This window comes from Vanacampus margaritifer, chromosome 1 (assembly GCF_051991255.1).
Source record: "Vanacampus margaritifer isolate UIUO_Vmar chromosome 1, RoL_Vmar_1.0, whole genome shotgun sequence".
Taxonomy (NCBI): Eukaryota; Metazoa; Chordata; class Actinopteri; order Syngnathiformes; family Syngnathidae; genus Vanacampus; species Vanacampus margaritifer.
The window spans coordinates 21,393,159-21,412,239 of record NC_135432.1 but is presented as its reverse complement, the minus strand read 5'-3'; the positions used below and the strand labels follow the sequence as shown (position 1 = coordinate 21,412,239).

At 39.2% G+C, this 19,081-nt stretch overlaps 1 protein-coding gene across 1 annotated transcript in view; it reads right to left on the bottom strand.

Moving 5' to 3' along the window:
- xdh (xanthine dehydrogenase) overlaps nucleotides 1-18,760 on the bottom strand; it is a 27,443-nt gene extending 8,683 nt beyond the window's left edge. Inside the window, exons 1-23 of the mRNA XM_077582919.1 lie at nucleotides 17,161-18,760; nucleotides 16,433-16,490; nucleotides 14,777-14,873; nucleotides 14,272-14,380; nucleotides 12,373-12,499; nucleotides 11,510-11,571; nucleotides 10,212-10,298; nucleotides 10,062-10,142; nucleotides 9,654-9,798; nucleotides 9,479-9,571; nucleotides 9,239-9,390; nucleotides 7,186-7,279; nucleotides 6,985-7,094; nucleotides 6,580-6,764; nucleotides 6,346-6,508; nucleotides 3,746-3,835; nucleotides 3,505-3,674; nucleotides 3,018-3,141; nucleotides 2,826-2,945; nucleotides 1,737-1,833; nucleotides 1,540-1,664; nucleotides 1,347-1,480; nucleotides 1,187-1,274 (exon numbers count right to left, since the gene is read on the bottom strand). Coding sequence (XP_077439045.1) covers nucleotides 1,187-1,274; nucleotides 1,347-1,480; nucleotides 1,540-1,664; nucleotides 1,737-1,833; nucleotides 2,826-2,945; nucleotides 3,018-3,141; nucleotides 3,505-3,674; nucleotides 3,746-3,835; nucleotides 6,346-6,508; nucleotides 6,580-6,764; nucleotides 6,985-7,094; nucleotides 7,186-7,279; nucleotides 9,239-9,390; nucleotides 9,479-9,571; nucleotides 9,654-9,798; nucleotides 10,062-10,142; nucleotides 10,212-10,298; nucleotides 11,510-11,571; nucleotides 12,373-12,499; nucleotides 14,272-14,380; nucleotides 14,777-14,873; nucleotides 16,433-16,490; nucleotides 17,161-17,250 — 2,601 coding nt within the window. The 5' untranslated portion in view covers nucleotides 17,251-18,760. The remainder of the gene's footprint in view (nucleotides 1-1,186; nucleotides 1,275-1,346; nucleotides 1,481-1,539; nucleotides 1,665-1,736; nucleotides 1,834-2,825; nucleotides 2,946-3,017; nucleotides 3,142-3,504; nucleotides 3,675-3,745; nucleotides 3,836-6,345; nucleotides 6,509-6,579; nucleotides 6,765-6,984; nucleotides 7,095-7,185; nucleotides 7,280-9,238; nucleotides 9,391-9,478; nucleotides 9,572-9,653; nucleotides 9,799-10,061; nucleotides 10,143-10,211; nucleotides 10,299-11,509; nucleotides 11,572-12,372; nucleotides 12,500-14,271; nucleotides 14,381-14,776; nucleotides 14,874-16,432; nucleotides 16,491-17,160) is intronic.
- Between the last annotated feature and the right edge of the window lie 321 nt (nucleotides 18,761-19,081).

Genomic DNA, 19,081 nt, shown 5'->3' with positions numbered 1-19,081 from the left:
TAAAATAAGAACACTAGCAGGCCTATATTCTTTATCCTCTGCAAAAAAAAGACTAATATTACTATAAACTATTAGGCACGTACACCAGAATCAGTTCATTTCCTTGAAGCAAAAAAAGTGCTACAAAAACAGTTTCAAATCTTTACTTTCTATTTAATTATGTCACTACTGTTATAAGAAAGTACAATATTATAGAGTGCTATTTTTCTCATTAAAAACATACTACAAAAACAAATTAATGGCAAACAAGAGGACACCACTAATGAAAATGGATGGATGGATCTTTATTGATCCCCTGGGAAAATTCATTCAGGGAAATGTTCCAGCAGCATTTTAAAGAAGAAAAAATATCTATAAAATATGCAAAGAAATAAACAATAATATATATTTTTTTTAAAGAAAAAGAAAAAAGGCAAGACTGGAATTTGCCAAACTGCATGTTGACAAGCCACAAAGATTGTGGGAGAAAATCTTATGGACAGATGAGACCAAATTTTTGACAAGGAAGATCCACTCTATGTACAAAATGAAGCATACAGAGAAAAAAACACTGTGCCATTTTTTGTTTTTTGGGGGGTCCTTGCCTGTTTTTGTCCATGAGCTGAGCCTTGAACCACAATCCAAAAGCAATGTCTGATTTTCATTAGTGAATTTTCATATATTTTTTAATTTATTATTACTTTTGTTAGATTAAAGCCTTTTCTGTGATCACTGTTTTTTTCTTTCATTATAAGATCTTTGTGCAGTTTGTCTTTTTTTTTTTATACTCGCGACTGCCACCTCTGGCCCAAAGCATAACTGCAGCATCTGTGTCAGGCTCATTCATGTGCACGATCTTAAAGCGACAGCCACAGTTGACAAACAAAGACATGACTTCAAATGAGGTAAGAAAAACTCCGCCCCTCCCCTATCCAAAGAAACTGTGCAGGGTCCCCACACTCCACTATAAAGGGAAGATAAAAGCTGATAGATGCAGTCAGATTAAAACAGACAGGGCTCTTCATACTCACGTGGGCATTGGTGGAGCATACATGATGTAGAAAAAGCTTTAACATTATCTTTTTAAACGGCACAATGCACTTTAACACAGAATTTTGTCTATGTGTGTACAGTATAAACTTTATCATGTGTTTTTTTGACCTGGTCAATGTATGAAGTGTCTTAGAATAAATAGTGCCTTTTGTACCTTATATTTTCCATAGAATGGGTGTCTTCCTCCAGTGATCAACATGTCTTCATCTCTGTCCAACATGCACCTGACAGGTCGTCGCAGCCTGGTGCACAAGCAGAAAAACCTTATCGGCATGAATGTACAAGCCTCAATGAGAAGTGATTGATAGGCGTACTTGTGTGCTGCCACGGAGACCACAGTGGCCAGTAAAGTGGTCCGACTCTCTTTCCCGCCGAAGCCTCCACCCATCCTTTTTACTCTGGCTACCACCCTGTTGGCAGGAACGCCCAATGCCAAGGCCACCAAAGACTGACATGGAAACAATTAAGGCCTTAATCAAATCACATTCTCACAAAGTTTTCCCTCACCTGTGCCTCAGAGGGATTCTGAGTGGAAACAAAGAGTTCCATTTCACCGTCTTCCCCTCGAGGGACAGCCACAGTCACGTTGGTCTCCAGGTAGAAATGTTCTTGACCGCCGATGTGCATGTCACCTGTCAGTCAGTCAGTCAGTAATGTGAGCAGTTGGATCAAGTCCATTTGCATTCACGAGCTCACAATTTCACCTTCCAGGATGTGATCTGCCTGTTTGAATCCGGCCTCCAGGTCTCCCTTCTGGAGTGTTCTAATGGGCTGGTAGAAGGACTGGGCGGCAATAGCTTCCTGTCAAGCAGACCAGAAGCTTCTTAGAAGAGCATTTTTGAAAGGCCAGAAAGAATATTCAATCCAACATGGCGTTTATTCTGCAATGCAATTTTGACATGGAGCCAGTCACAAGAAGGAGTCATGCCAGGCGGTTTTTAAGTTGTCCTGCCCCCAATTTTAATCACAATTTTACGATAGGATGGGCAAATAAATCCAATCCACACATATTTGGGACAAGGTAAATCAAACAATATGTGACTTCTATGCAGGCTTCCCTAAAATGATCACTATCAGAGTGCGATAGTGCTATTTTATTTCTTTCATAAACAATTCCAGTTGCATCACTTCAAACTTAATTTCAATTTTCAGAGTTTCAATTTGACACCGGTTGCCAACAGCACAATCTGTTCTGAGTGAACACACAATTCAGTGCACTCCAAGGTGATTTTCATTAACGAAATAAAATAAAAATGAAAACTATATTAAAAACTAAACAAAATTACATGTAGCAAGTGGGTTGTGGTAGCCCTTTAACCAAATTAGGGTTAAAAGAGAGCAGGTGCTTGTGTGGTGGTAACGCCTGATTCGGTTTTCGTCTTTGATAATTCATTTAATGCATGAGCCTTTGGGTTTAATTTTAAATGTGATTTAAGTACTGTATACTGTATCTATTTAACCGTAATAAGAAGGTTTGAAAGTGTGTCACATAGAAGTGACGCCATCTACAAGCAGCCAATAGAAAAGCACCTTCAGATGACGTCGCTCCTAGGCGACAATTTTGCTGAGCTTTTTCATTTAATTAAGCCGAAATACATTTTTTTAAAGCCAATACCAAAACTAAGCATTTTGGAAATAACTAAAACTAAAAAAAATTAAACTAACAGAGCTGCCCTGAAAACTAATTAAAACTAACTAAATTTAAAAACTAACTCAATTAAAAAAAAGAAACTATCGTGAAAATTCCAAAACAATAGCCCAATACTGGAAAATCCATCCCCATGAATTCTAACCTGTATGGTGATAATAGGCTGCAACTCCTCATACTGGATCCTGACAGCTTTGGCGGCTCGCTGGGCATGAAGCTGAGTGTCCGCCACAACGGCGCCAATGATGTGACCCACACATGTGACCTACAATGAGAGTTGACACCTGAACAGCGGGATCATAATGCAAGCCTTGCGAGTGACTAGAAAGAAACCTACCTGGCCATCAGCAAGGACGGTCTCATCGTGCATTATCCCGGTGGTGTTGCTGCCAGGAATGTCGCCGGCAAAGACACAGCAAATGAAGCCGGGCGAACACTCGGCTGCTGACGAGTCAATGGAGCTGCGACACAAACGCGCGGTCGTGAAGAGTTGACAGTGGGAGCATTCGTGTACAGCAGTGGTCCCCAACCACAGTACCGGTCCGAGACATTCGGTGGTGGACCAACAGACCCACTCTGGGTGTCACTGTCTCTCGTTACCCCAAGATGGGAACAGCTAGTTGAAGATAAATGAGCAAAAAGCTTCCACTAACTACAAAAAATACATTTAGCATAATGGTGAGGTGTAGTTTGATTACTTCACTTCTATTCGTTTCAATATTTATTGGTCTGTCAAAATATTGCTTTTGGTGAAACGGGTCGGTGGTGCCAAAAAATGGTTCGGGACAGCTGTCTGAGCTGAAGTGTGCAAGCGAATGTCTTACATGATGCGAGCGTGCGCCTTGCTGCTGGTAACGAGCGCCAAGTACACCTCGTTCTCAAACAGTGGTATGTCGTCGCAGTACACCGCCTCACCCGTCGCCTGCTTCAGAGCTGAGAGGTGCATCATGGGATGTCCCAGCACGTCATCTTGGTTCTGGGTCTGTGGTACCTCCTGCAGATGAACGCGTTCATTTGCTGTTTTCTTGGCAATGGGAATATATGCCAGGTGTTGGTTGGTTGTACCTGGTAGATCTGAACGCTGGATGGCGTCTCTTGATGGTAAATCTCTGTTGCACTCAGGAGATCAGATCGGACCACTTCCACATTCAGACCCTGACAGACAACCGCACTCAAGTTGAGTCTTTTAAAGATGATTGACTAGATGGCTGTTTTGCTAGTTTCATGTCGGTTAAGTCATACAACAAGAATTCTTTGTGATGATTTTTTGTCAGTACATAGGCTATTAATGTCAATTTTGTTAACAAAAACTAAACAGAAATATTTTTGTCAACACACCTTTTTCACCGGATGAAAACTAGACTAAACTAAAACCCTCATTAATAAACAATAACAGGGACTAAATCAGTATGCATTTTCATCGACTAAATGTACTTCACTTGATAAAAACGGGACTAAAATCTACGGACATTTTAGTTCATGAACGACGAGACGAAAATTGTATGATTTTGTAAAATCCTGTCTGCTTATCTGTCACTGTGACACTGTCATGTGACACACAGTCAGGGGACGCGGCCTGTGTGTCGCTAGCCTGGAAATCCAGAGGCGGAGAGTGAGTTTGGTCAACAGCCCTATCAGTCGCATTTCTGAGGCGGGGCAAACCTGAGCTAACAGACCAATGAGTGAAGAGCAGACGTGACGTCAGAAAAGCGCCTCGTTGAAGAATTTTTTTTTTTTTTGCCGAGACGGAGTAAAAGGAAACCGTAGTGAATGACTTATGTCGTTGTTGCAGGAAAATCTTGAAGATTTATGGTGTCATGAGTCACTCTGCATTAGCAAAGACGATAGACAAATTTGATTGTCCGACCTGTTTTTGGCCGAATAGCTGTCAATGGACGCCTGTCCAGACCCAATTTCTTTTTCAAGAAAGTAGGTGTGGCCTGACAGGCTAGTGTGTCGCAGCAGTGGCCGGTAACGGTGTTAGCGTGTGACTTACGGAAGTTGTAAATCTGTGGTATTTACCCCATAAAATGTTGTTGTCTTGGACTAAAATGATAGATTTATAGTCGACTAAAAGTTGACTAAATAAACACGGGGTGAGGTTGACTAATTCCATCCATCCATCCATTTTCCTAACCGCTTGTCCTCATTATGATATAAAATCTAACAAGAGTGATTGAAACTGGACTAAAACTGAAACTAAATTTAAAAATCCATCCATCCATTTTCTTAACCGCTTACTCCTCACAAGTGGCGCAGGGATTCTGGCGCCTATCCCAGCTGGCTCTGGGCAGTAGGCGGGGTACACTCTGAACTGGTTGCCAGCCAATTGCAGGGCACACAGAGACAAACAACCATCCAGACTCACAATCACACCTGGGGACAATTTAGAGTGTTTAATTAACCTGCCATGCATGTCTTTGGAATGTGGGAGGAAAAATCAAGAACGCATCTGTCGAGGAAGGACGCATCTGTACCTGCTCCTGCACTCGCTCGTGACTTCTAACAATTTTTGTTGACATTGGGATTTTTAACTAAATTGTTGCAATATGCCTGGCGGAAAAAGAGCTGACGAAATTGAGGAGATAAAATCTTCTCTTGCAAAACTCAAAGAAATGGTCACCAAAATACTTCGCATCGAGCATCGAGTCACTTATGCAGGAAATTCAGCAGTTGAAGAAAGAGACACAAGAAAAAGATCGACACATTGTCACCTTGGAACAAAAAGTGGATGATTTGGAACAGAATCTAGTTACAGGTTACACATTAAACCACACCGCGGCCCTCGGGCGAGAGCTGCGGCCAGCACAAGTGTAGCTGATTCTGACCAAGCTTCAGCGAACGAGACTGTCGAGCAGCAAGTGACAACTCGACTCAGAGATTTGGGATTAATTGAGGATCCAGCGCACATTCAGATGTGCTTTTCGCTTCCAACTGGGGGGACACGACCACCGGCAGCTCTGATCAGATTTGTTGACGAAAGAAAAATATTGCTCTTTTGAGAGATAGCTACAAGCTTAAAGGTAAACATGTCTACGTCAATGAAAATCTCACAAAACGAAATGCTGACATTGCCAGAAGGGCGTGACAATTGAGAAAGAATGGATCTTTATCCAAACAAAAGAAGACTCATCTTCTCAGAATAAAATAAACGGATCCTGAAAAGAGTGGGAGAATTGGCGGAGTTTGAGAGACAATAACTGCTATCACTAACTCACATCATTAAATTGTGGATTATGTTTTACTTAAATGAAATTAATGTAACATATTGCTAATTAACCCAAAACTGGAGCTGTCATAATTTGAATAATATAAATATAGCATATGATTACTTGCTGACACTGCCATGGTTAACTCTCGTTTATACATCTGCATTGATAACATGTATTGCTGTTCCTGTAAGAATGTAAACATTGTCTGGCTCTATTTCTGTTTGGACATTTGTTGCAACATGCAAGGCTGTCGTGATAAGGTTGTATTGTGGCTGCAATGTATCTGCTGTAAATAGTTACAATGGGGTTGGTGAACATGGTTCCGGGATGCGGCTAGCGGTGGCTACTCCGCCGGGTGGGCTGGCCTTGGTGAGCGAACTTAACTTCAGACTTATTTGAAGGCTAAGAATGAAGACTTTCGTCTTACACAGATGTGAGTGAGACACCGGTTACCTGCCCTCGGAGCTTCTGCAGTACTGTCAGGTAGTACTTGTAGAATAGACTGAGGCTAAGAGTTCGCCGGTATGTCACCATGCCCCCTGGCGCAGAGGGATCGAGGGTCAACTCCTCTGCCAATGAGGAGCAAGCTTCTTCAAGCAACTCCTCCCCCCAGCATCTGGATGATATCAGAGGGCGTTACGTTCCCTCTTCCTTCCTTTATCCATTTCTATTTTTTTTTGCTTATACCTTCCCAACAGTTTGTTTGCTGTATTTTTTGCAAGCACTGTGGTCGCTGCCATGCCGCCATAACTTAGCCTCAGATCCTCCACGACGCACGTCCCGGGCGTGAAAGTGACACTCATCGCCGCGGTGACAATGCTGATGTCGTCCTCTCGGCGAGGTGACTGTTTGAAGGCTGAGACAAATTGATTCTACAGAGGATAAACAGAAACATTTAAGTAACAGCACAGGATTATGAACCAGTACAGGAGCTGAATCAGTACTTCTATTTTTACAACTTATATTTAAGTATGTGTGAGAGCATATGCTCATACTTACTGACACTTGGTTACTCTTTCAATTGCATTACTCTTTGTCCTATTTTATTTAGACTTTAGTTTCAGGGTGACAGACAATGGTTAGCTGATCTACCTTCCTGCTATAGGGAATCTGGATGGACAGCAGGATTTCTTGTGGTCGCAGCACAGTCCTCCTGTAAGCCACAAAGAAACTGTCGTCCATCTGAACCACACGACTGCCATCTAATGAAGAGAGAGGATAGGATAAACTCACTTAATTGTCTTACAAGTGAGGAAAACGCTACTAGTTCATGAATCTTAAACTGTGTCTAACCTTTGTCCATCAGTGTGAGTTTGCTGTTGGCCGCCATAAAAACAGGATTAAGGTCTGATATAGGGCTGGCAGTCATGATGTTCCCACCAATAGCCTGAAATGCAGCAAACACACATTTGATTAATGTCCGGAAAAGTGAATAATGACAATTCAATTAAAGGGGAATATGTTATATGCAGCCACACTAATATAAACACGAAATTCTGATTAATATTGCGTGTATGGATAAGTTAAGAAGCAAAATCTACAGGTTGTTATCCATCTCATGGGGGGTGCATTTTTTCACTTGCTGTCGACTGAAAATACTATCACAGTTGCTCAGCAAATGACAAAATGGCCTGAGATGGATAAAAACAGGTGGACTTTGCTGCTTAATTCATATTCCACAAAAGCAATATTAATCAGAATGTCGAGATTAGAGTAGTGGGGATACATACAACATATTACAGCAAAGAAAATTTTGAATTTTTCATTAAGAAAAAAATAATAATAATAATGTTACTTTAAAAGGAACCATGACTGTAATGACAAGTTTGCTCTATATTATTTATTTGGTTGTTACTAACATAACTATGAGATTTATTTTTCAAAACTCATTTCCAGTTGAATACATTTTGTAAAAATTTTATTTGGACGTACACAGCCATTGTTATTTACGTCTCAATGCATTCAGTGCGTAGTGACGTAGAATGGTGGTTTTCTCTCTTCCGAGCAATGTGAAATGCCTATAAAGAAAGCAAGGTAAGCCTCCGTGGCGTTTATAAAGGGACGATCAAAACTCTTGAATGGTGAATGACGGGAGCACGGCGTGTGCGAGGGTGACTCTCCCGATCGCATGTTGTTTCTTTAGGAACGCTGCGATGCTTACCTTGCTTTCTTTATCGGTGTTTCACATTGCTCGGCAGCAAAGTTATCATAGTTTTGGAATTTTCATATTAGTTTTTATTTCATTTTAATTTTTTTAATTTTTTTTATTTAGTTAGTTTTAATTAGTTTTCAGGGTGGTTCTGTTAGTTTTTATTAATTTTAGTTTTTTTTTTAAATGCTTAGTTTCAGTTAGTTTCAGCATTAGTTTTTTTTTTTTTTTAACGTGTATTACTAGTGCGCAAATCCAGGTCCAGAAAGTAAAAAGCTTGCCACAGTCTCGCTTTAGCCGTTGATGCTAGCTAGCTAGCTCCCTAGCAGGTAAACGAGCACCATGGGAGCTAGCTAGCTAGCACCTGGGGTTAAAGCCAAACTGTGCCAGGGTTTTTACTTTCTGGACCTGGATTTGCCACCTCTGCTTGTGCGCAAAATTTAATAAACGGCATGGTAAAATGTGAAAAGTAACTAATTTCTTAGCTAGCGTTGCATTTCGTTGTCGCCTCGGAGTAACGTCATCCGAAGGTGCTTTTCTATTGGCTGCTGCTAGATGACGTCACTTCTGTGTGACACTTTCAAACGTCCTAATTCAGGTTAAATAAATATACTTAAAATCACATTTAAAATCATCCCCAAAGGCTCATGCATTTAATTACCAAAGACTAAAACGAAGGACATTTTTGCTATAATTGTAGTTAGTTTTAGTTAGTTTTGTAAACGTAAAATGTAGTTTCAGTTAGTTTTTAATTTTTATTTTATTTCGTTAACGAGATTGTGTTTTGAATTTTTGTTTTCGTTTTTTCGTTAGTTTTTGTTAACTAAAATCACCTTACCCGGCAGAGAGCCTGCCTCCATTGTATGTCACTACGCACTGAATGCGTTGCTATGTAAATAACAATGGCGGCGTATGTCCAAATAAAATTTCTACAAAATGTATTAAACTGGAAATGATTTTTGAATAATGAATCTCATAGTTATGTTAGTAACAACCAAATAAATAATACAGAGCAAACTTGTCATGACAGTCGGGGTTCCTTTTAGTTTAGTTGTAGTTTTGTCTGAGTTTGTGAGGGTTTTTATTTTGATATAAAACAAAAAATTTGGTAATCTTGTAGTTTTATGCCTCATTTCTTAGCCCTAGCTGCCCTGTGTGGCCGCACATAATGCACACAGCAGGGGTGCTCGCACTCACCGCAACGTTGCGTATCTGCTGACCCGCAAACCACCGCAACTGCTCCAGGATGGCGAGGAAAACCTCGGTCTGATGTGAAGGGAGCTCTTCCACCGCCTGTTTCAGTACCTCACCCACTTGGGTGAGAGTGCACGCTGCGCCAAACACGATACCTACAAGCACGACCCACACAGACTCGTTTTCATAATCACATTTCCTAATCTATTTTTAATAGGAGTCACGATCTGTCTCAGTAGTCACCCTCATCAGTGTGTGTCACTCTGTGGAGTTCCGGGATGAAGGCTGGAGCCAGAATGACGGGATAGACCATGTTCTTGAATTTGACTTCTATACCTACATACGCACAAACACAGTGAGCAGGTGGTTTGAGATACTCAGTGTGTTTGTGTTTGAGTGAATGGGAGTTGACACGTACCCACTTCAGTGTTTCCCACCACCACTCGAGCATCAGGATGCTTCCATTTCAGACTGAGAAACTCATCCAAGTCGGCAGGCTGCAGCCACACTGCCCTGTCGTTGCAAAAATGCAGCGAGCGAGTCTTCGGACTTTTGCTCAGGGACTACACGGGTGTAGACATGTAAAAAAGTGAAAGTACTCACATGGAGTAAGTAAGTTGAAGTACAAATATTTCAAAGTCCAAATACAAAGACACACAAAATGCAGGGTTGTTTTCCTAGCTGTGGATTTTGAGAAGAATGGTAAAGTGGATTCTTCTTCTTAAAAAATGTTGGTAATAAAATGAGTATTAATATATCCAGACAACCACAGCATCTTTGCTTCGACTTAAATACAGAATGAGATGTCAGATGTTTTGTTTCTCACCATCAGTTCTGGAGGGAAGATGACTTCCTGCGTGGGGTCAAGTGGTGCAAAGTCAGCAGCGTTGAACAGCCTCGAGGACACCTAAAAATGTTTTGCATACGCTGTTACTTCACTTAATAACGCTGTCTTGTTAAAGTGCAAAACACTTACATCCAGTTCCACCTCCTTCTCCTCTGCATTGCCATTTTTCATACAGCAGCCGTTGTTCCGTCCCTTCCCACCACAGCATCCACCCTCCTAAAGGGACAACCTAAACTGAGTGATTCACAGACTATAATAATCCCTAAACCAATGCACAATAAAATAATAATATCAGGTATGCCATAGAATATAAACCCATTTGGTCCGAAAATTATTAATTTACTATAAATGATGTCTCTTTATTCATCTATCGCTGCCAGTAACGTTTTGTGATTAAACACGAGTTGAAAGAAGGATACAGTACAGTTAGCCTGTGTCTCCATTTCATGTGGCCTTTATGTTTGGATGTGTGCATATTTTCTTTATCCTCTGCACAAAACAACAACAACAACAACTGGTAATAGTATTGCAGTTATTGAGGCAAGTCATCTGTTCGTATCTTCATGACTGATGGCTAAGTAAAATTAATCATCATCACAAATTGTTTAATTCTTTCCATTCTATTCAATTATGTTTAAAAATATATATATTATAGAATGCAATTTTCCTTTTTATAACATGTCACTTTTGGGGGGGGGTGGCTTGGAACATATTAATGGCATTTCTATTTATTTTAATATATTGCAAAAAACTAAAATTTACCTGTAAAATTTAGAAAATTTAGAAAATTATACTTGGCCCATATCAACCACAGCGGTCTTGAAAATAGTATTTTTAGACTAAAAACAAGTAAATATTGACTTTTTTTCAAGCTGTAATAAATATAACTATTTTCTTAAAATACATAAGTATTTTTTTTTTATGGTTGGATAACTTAACCTGAGCATCAAGCAGCGAGGTAACAGGACCCATTTTTATTGCCTTTGATATGACCCAAACAGGGATTGTACCCACAACCTCCGAGTGTAAATCTTAAAATAAGACAATTCAATTTAGTAAACCTCAGTTCAGGGCCTTTGATGTTGGTTAGTTGTCATCTTAAAATGTGGAAAATGCTTGTTTTAAGCCTCACAGTACTTCAAACTGGCTGTTAACACTCAATGCCTAGACTGCTTGATCAAACAAGACAATTAAGTAATAAATATTTTAAAATAAGCATAAAATAACTTAAAAATAAGCAAATTTAGGTTAAATTTAAGAAATTATATCTTACTTAAGATTTCAGTTTTTGCAGTGTAGTGAAAGCCAAGATGATTTGTGTTTTGAGTTATAAGTGTAGTCTTGCAACAAAATCAAAGTACTTTCTGTATGAGCCTTGTGGCTCAATAAAGGTTGAGAAACTCTGGTCTAATCTGACTGTTTCTCACCACAGTAAAGGTCTTGTAGGCCTCCAAGATGGGTCGATATCCAGTGCAGCGACAAAGGTTTCCTAAAAAAAAAAGAGTATACTTTGTTGAAATTAAACACAGAATATGCAGCATACAAATTACATGTTAGGGATATTTCATGTTTGTAAACAAGTAGCACCAGGGTACTTCCTGGTGGCAAAAGCGAGTTGCAAACGCTGCCCTGAACTGAAAGACAAAAACTTGTAGTAGTGCACTTGGTAGTGTTGCCTGATACAGCCCATAGCTATCCTTTGCACTGTCAAAAAGACACATCTGTGCCATTAATCTGACCAACAGAAGCATCTGCTGCGTGTCCAAAAGTTCTTAGATGACTTTTTGTTCAGCAGATAGTGACAATTTCTGGCAGACTTTGGTTAGATAAGATGGATAATAGACTGCCAAACCCTAAGAGATAAGAGATGTAAATCAAACAGCAATAAGTCACAAAAAAAAAAAAAGGCTGACTGGTAAGCTAGGCTCATTTGCTAATTATGCTAGTATGCTAGCCTTGAGGCTATATCTACCATGATCAAGTTTAAGGCCCTTTATTTTTGGGTATCTCCTGAACTAATTAGTTAGTGCTTCAATGGTCATGTTAACTTGGGTCCATACCTTCGAATAAGTTAATCAGTTGAAATTTTAATTATGGCCACCATTTTGTCGCTTATCTCATCTTAGTATAACATCACACATTCAAATTTAAACTGAACAGCAGAAGGCTAAAATAATCATTAATCGTTTGCAAACGCTCTGCTTCGGCCAAATAGAAATTTTTGTTACACATTAAGCTTTTGTCACCCGGAAGTACTATGCGCGTAATGTGATGGTGAAACTTTCATTACCTTGGAAGGCCTCCTCCACGTCAGCCATTTTGGGAATGGGGTTGTTTTTTAACAGTGTGTACATGGACATAACGATACCCGGAGTGCAGAAACCGCACTGCGAGCCATGGGCCTTTGCAATCCGCTCCTGAATACAACACAATAAATAGTTCTCCTTTTTAATGACTGTGTCAAGTGTTTGTCGAAACTGGCAGTTCTACTTTCACATCACTTTTATTGAAACTAAAGTCCTTCGTCTGCACATCATAATCATTGTTTTAGTGGCAATTTCACCATAAATTCAGAGGTGAACTCACTTGTACATGTAATGTCAAGCCTTTTAAGGCTTTATTCAATGTCCTACTAGAGTGCTGAATTGTCTAGGAACTAGTATGCTTCATTCTTACTTGTAGCAACTGTGTCTTGCTACTGTTGTTTTCCATTACTGCCTTCCACTGCCGCATTACTTTACTGCACACTATAGTGTAAACCAGTAAAGTTTTTGTCACTCGTAAATTTTAAGTAACTTTTACAAGGAGAGTTTTGAGTACATTTAACGTGTTTATATATATTAAAAAAAAATAAAATAAAATAAAAAACAAAAGCTATGTAAGCGTTGAGGAACAAACTCATGACCTTCAGCTTGGGTGACAGCCACTCTACTACCTGAGCCATGCCACTCCTTCTATATGTTAGTGTATTGCTGGAGTCAGATGGAACTAGTCAAACGTACTTACTCACAACTCTCCTTGTAACATTTACTTAGAATTTCTGAGTGAAAAAAACTTTACTAGGTTTTTTCAAGTAAATATTACTCATTTTTACAGTGTAGTAAAGCAAATACACTTTACTAGTGAGGCAAAACTGTGCGAACGGTCAAGAGTGGCATGGCTCAGGTGGTAGCATGTCTATCTACCAAACTGAAGATCATGACCTTGTTCCTATATATATATATATATATATAAACTAGTCAAACTTACTCACAACTCTCCTTGTAACATTTACTTAGAATTTCTGAGTGAAAAAAACTTTACTAGGTTTTTTCAAGTAAATATTACTCATTTTTACAGTGTAGTAAAGCAAATACACTTTACTAGTGAGGCAAAACTGTGCAAACGGTCAAGAGTGGCATGGCTCAGGTGGTAGCATGTCTATCTACCAAACTGAAGATCATGACCTTGTTCCTATATATATATATATATATAAACTAGTCAAACTTACTCACAACTCTCCTTGTAACATTTACTTAGAATTTCTGAGTGAAAAAACTTTATTAGGTTTTTTCAAGTAAATATTACAAATTTTTACAGTGTAGTAAAGCAAATACACTTTACTAGTGAGGCAAACCTGTGCTCTAGTTGACAACAGCTTGCTACTAGTACTACTAGAGAAATTATACAATTGTACTCGTTACCATCTAGCGCTTAACTTAACTAGTAGAACAGGTAACGTGTAGATGTGAAATAGTGTACGTTTTTGCCTCACTAGTAACATTTTCTACTAGTGCACTGAAATCTCATACAGTAGCGGAAAAACCTTAGCAGTAATACAATCGTTCTACTAGTGTAAGCTAATCCACTCTGCTAATGTGCAGAAATATCTTACAGAACTGAGGGGGGGGGGGGGTCTCATGACAAAGAAATAGTTCTTATAGCACACCCTCGTTATTCTACTAGTGCGCAGAATTGTCATAAAGAAGTGGAAGGCAGTGGTAGTAAAAGTTGTAACAAAGACATAGTTTATTCTACTAATGCACTGAATTGTCATAGAATCATGGAAGGTAGTAGTGGAAATTAGGTTACTAGTAAGGCATGGTAGCTCTACTAGTGCATTTAATTGTCTTGGACTTTTCAGCACACGAGTAGGTCATTTAAAAAAAATTATGAATGCCTTTCCATAGGACAGTTTGGGATCCGTTACCTGTACGGGATGCAGCTGCCTCGCAACACTGCCGATTCCTTCCACTGTGGTCACAGCAACCAGATGCAAGGAGCAGATCGGGGCAAGGCAGGCGTTCACAGCATAATGACTGAGCAGCGCTAAGGACTCTGCCATATTTTCGTAGAGAGGCACCCGTGCGCTCAGCGCACATCTTCATTTTTGTGCCGGGCCAAGTCTAGTTTAGAGTTTGCCAATTTGACAGCTGCATCTTGATAGGCATCGCACGCCACCTTGCGCTTTGGCAATTTGTTGACCAAAGATTTGACTGGGCTAGATAAAAGGACGTCTAAGTTGTGGTGCAGGTGGTGTAATGTAATTTTGATGGATTTGATCAAGGTGCAGGCAGACTAATCCTGAGCTCTGCGGATGTGTGTGGTGGATGTCATCGTATGTCATTCATAAATATGACAGCATGGTTATCAGCTTGAAATCAGTTTGCTCTCGACGTCAGGTGGCAACACATGACTGTGAGTTGGCAGGATACAGTAGGTTTTGCGTGTGAGGTTGGTATTTGGACAGCATCACTGTGCACGCACCACAGCCACCTTCGGCACAACCGAGCTTGGTCCCCGGTAGGCCCACTGAAAGAAAACACACATACAAATAAAAAACGTACACATTCCATACAAAGCGTATAAAGTCCTCAATGGGTCACAAGGAAAAAAATTGATTGATTAGAGTCTGTGTGATGCAGGGCTGCAAAGTCAGCCTGGGAATTTGAGTTGGAGAGGCCCTCGATGCGCACGAAACAGAGGTATACAAAATAAACGGTGACAGTGAATTTAGGTCTCATCATTTTTGTGGTACAAACTGAAGAGACTCTTATGACGTTGACCTTCAAAGCACTTAAGGATGCCATGTTGATGCCTGCCTTACATGCACGCATGGTAAAAAAAAAAAATTAACATCGCACTGCCACTAAATAAATAAAAAAATCGTATAGCCTATCGGAGACATTCACACAGAATCAACCAAGCCAGCTACTGTGACTGTACTAAAATGTGAACTACTTTTCAAAACCTTAAACATCAGAAATGGGTTATTTACGAACTCAGTCAACATAATCCAGAAACTTTATGTAACCAAGTGGTGCAGATATCCTAGCAAAAATAAGTAAGGCACACTCCATCTAAAGGTGAAAATGTAAAATAAATGAATAAATAAAAGTATTGGGCAGTTGAATGCAATACTGGCTAAGTTTTATCAAAGGCAGTCAAATCACATACATGCAGAGTACAAATTATAATGACAAATATATTTTTTTAAAGTCCAACTCAATTTACAGAATGTCAACCAGATAACCATGACAAAATCTTCAAAACTGAACATGCAATGAACCAAGCATACATCAATTAACCAATAACAGCGGTACTAAAAATAAAAAAAAGGAAAATAAAAAGAAGCAGCTTTATCAAATCAAAAATATTGAGACAAAAAAACATCCATATCCCATCCTGAGTAGTTCCACAAAATTGATGATTGATTGCTTTTCTGTATGCATTCATGAACATGCTCTTTGAGAGTCACATCAAATTTGGCTTCTTGGCTTAGCTGTCACAATACTGGACTCTACCTCTGGTGACACGACTGCTAGATCTGTATGAGCAAAAACATTGTAGGCCTAATCAATAACATTAAAAAGGAAGATAGACGTCTAATTCATCAGGCCATCAAAACTACTACAATAGTGAATAGGCTCCTAATTCCGGTTTTATTGTACTTGGAACATAAAAATAAAATTATTGTGTAACAGTTAACTCTACGCATAATACAGGACAATTGCCAACCCAGTACAACACAATCTGTACAAGTCTGCTTAACTAGTAGCTCCTGCTTCATTTGGTTCCTTCTCCTCCTTAAATGAGGCCAACACAACTCCCCTGACTGAACGTGCCCTCGAGCTCGCAATGTGAACATCACTTGACCCAACCCACAAAACATGTGAGCCGTGATATCCGCAAACCCGCTCTGTGGCATAAAAAAGGTTGGGGAGTGCCGTACTGTGCTGAAAAAAATATCTATTACATCATTAATCACTTGACTTCCACTTTGTTATAGTCAACTATAAAAATAAAATAAAAATAAAACTGAGTATTTCTGCTACTTCATGAGTGTGTGTGCGTGCGTGCGTGTGACGTACGCTTCCTCCTCAGATAGGTGAGTAAGGTCATGTCAGGATCTGCATTTGACTCCACAACCTGCACAACAAGAACAGAAAATTTCACTTCCGCTTTGTGCGGTCTTCACATCAATAAGTCATCCATAAATTGCTGAAATAACAGATTGCCTCCCCATGTGATGAACTAAATTCTATGTAATGATTGTGTTGAACAGATGTTGCAGCCCAAAATGTGAGCAGTTACTTATTAACAGCTGCAGGCTTGTTTGCAGACCACACTGTCGGCTGCTCTTTAAAACACCGTCGTCACATTTGCTGTCTTCAGCATTCGTTATTCACCAGTTAAGATTATCACAAGGTAACAAAAAAAAAAAACTTCTCCAAAGAACCATTTAAAAAATGATCTCTTAAGATACCAAAGCCTGCCAATATATGAATTATTTTTGCCAAATATGCTTAATACAGTAAATCATGTTGGTATATTTGCCAAAAAATTGTGGCCAAAACACATATATGACAAACGTGTACCGATATGTAGGCATATTTGCAAATGCCCCCTTTAAAAAAATATAAATAACATTACCGGGTACTAATTCTTTAGCTCATTTCTTATTTTACAGATGAAAATTAGCTACAACGCTATAATCTGGTCTTGAGTTTGTTTTCTGGACGTGGTCTCTGACAAATAAACAAACCTCTATTATGTAAATAAACAACTGTGATAATTGTAATTAATGACGTTTTTTTACCTTTTTCCCATTGACGAAGAAGACGAGGTCATCAGATGAGGAGCGGGCACAGTTCGTGCACCCCCTCATGTTGTTGTCCAGTTCCTTCATGTTGTGAAAGCGCTCTGTCCCCTTCAGAGTCTTTTATGATTCCAAGCGTCTGCTGTCTGGAGAGTGTGTGGTTGTAGCCCCACCCCTTGCAGCAACCCAACAAGGTTCAAGTTTCAACTTTATTGGTCACATACTCAATTATACACTTAAGCGTCTTTGTTTTGAGGGTGTTAAGCTGAAGTTTGCCTGATGGATGATCTTGGTCGTCATTTAGCTGTGCTCTCTCTAAAGAGTGTACAGGGAATAGCAGGGGGGTAAGCACACAGCCTTGGGGTGCCCCGGTTATGTGGGAGGATGAAATGTGGAGACTCAAACAATTCGGTTCAGTTTTCGAACGGAGCCTGAATCGTTGATTTGCTTGCCTAAAGTTAGGTTAGGAGCAGATGATACTGGTGCTGGATACTTGCAAAGCTTCAAACAGCTAATGTTTCTTCACTTCAAAATAGAAGTCCAATGTTTATTGTTGCACCACCCAGACATTTAGATAATATACAGTAAATTGCTGGACAAATGTTTTGCAGTTATTTTAAGAGCTTTACAACTATTATACAAAATATTTTAAACATAAAATCATGCCTTAGTGTTTTATTTGACTCGCTATAAAATTATATTTTCCTTTTTTTTTTTTTACTTAATCTGTTCACTTAGTTGCACCACCTGACATTTTGGGCTTTTGAGCAGCCAAAACAAAATAAAATAATTATTTGAATCCTAATTAATGGCCTAAATAGGTTTTTATTTTATTTTTTTAAACAACATTTTTATATAATGATAACATCATTGATAACAGATTTGTATGTTATTTCATTCCCTCACCCAATGAGAATTGATAAGAAATTAATAAGGAGTATCAAGACTGGAAGTGGAATCCCTAAACTCATATCAATTAGCCCGTAATCCGATCTGGACCGACAGCCTTTCACATGTGAGTCACCTGTGTGTGCGTCATGTCAACAAAACATGAAAAAGCTAGTGGCCCCTATGGTTTCATGAGAGATCAGAAATGTTACTTTAAAGGCCCAAATATTATTTACTGCAAATAAGATAATAATAAAATAATATATCTTTGTTCATAGAGCTATGCCAGTGATGTACAGTGACAGTAAAAATGTTCTTCTTGTGTATCGACTTGTTGCCATTCAACAACAAAATAGCTTTGTGTTTGATTGCATAATTCATGCTGTGATCGTGACGTTTCTGATCCACTGATTAAAAGGAAACTTTAAATCGCTCCGCTTTCATCTATTACCACCTCAAAACACAAAGTCTATGCAGGAATGGTGGAGAAAAATGTTGGTTTGTTTTGATTATATCATGTGTTCTTTTAAGCGCTTTGTTACAGCTGCAGCTGTTGTGAAAGCGCTACATACATAATAGTTGTGTTAATTAAAACAAACTCAGCAGATCTGCCGCACATTATTTTTTTAAAGGAAGATCATTTCTATGAATCTTGCTCAGTGGTTGGTAAACATTTATCCAGATCGCTGGATGTGATCTTTGACACCTGACAAAGCACAGGAAGATCGTATGAACGGTATAATTATTTACATTTGGCCTGCTGTCTGGAGGCTAAGGTCCAAATATACAGCCAGCTGTTTATTGGTAATCTGTTTTTAGTAGAGCAAAATATTTTTAGAATGCCATTATAGTAAAGTTATGTTTTACATAATGTTAAGGTCAAATTTGTCATCAAAAATACTGCTGCTATGTGGTATTATTTGAAGCAGTAGCGCCTTGAGATTTGAGTGACCGTGTTTTTCCAAGACCAGCATTTAAGAGGCGTGCTTATTCAGGATGGTCACAAGTTGCCACGGGTTGCCACATCAAAATG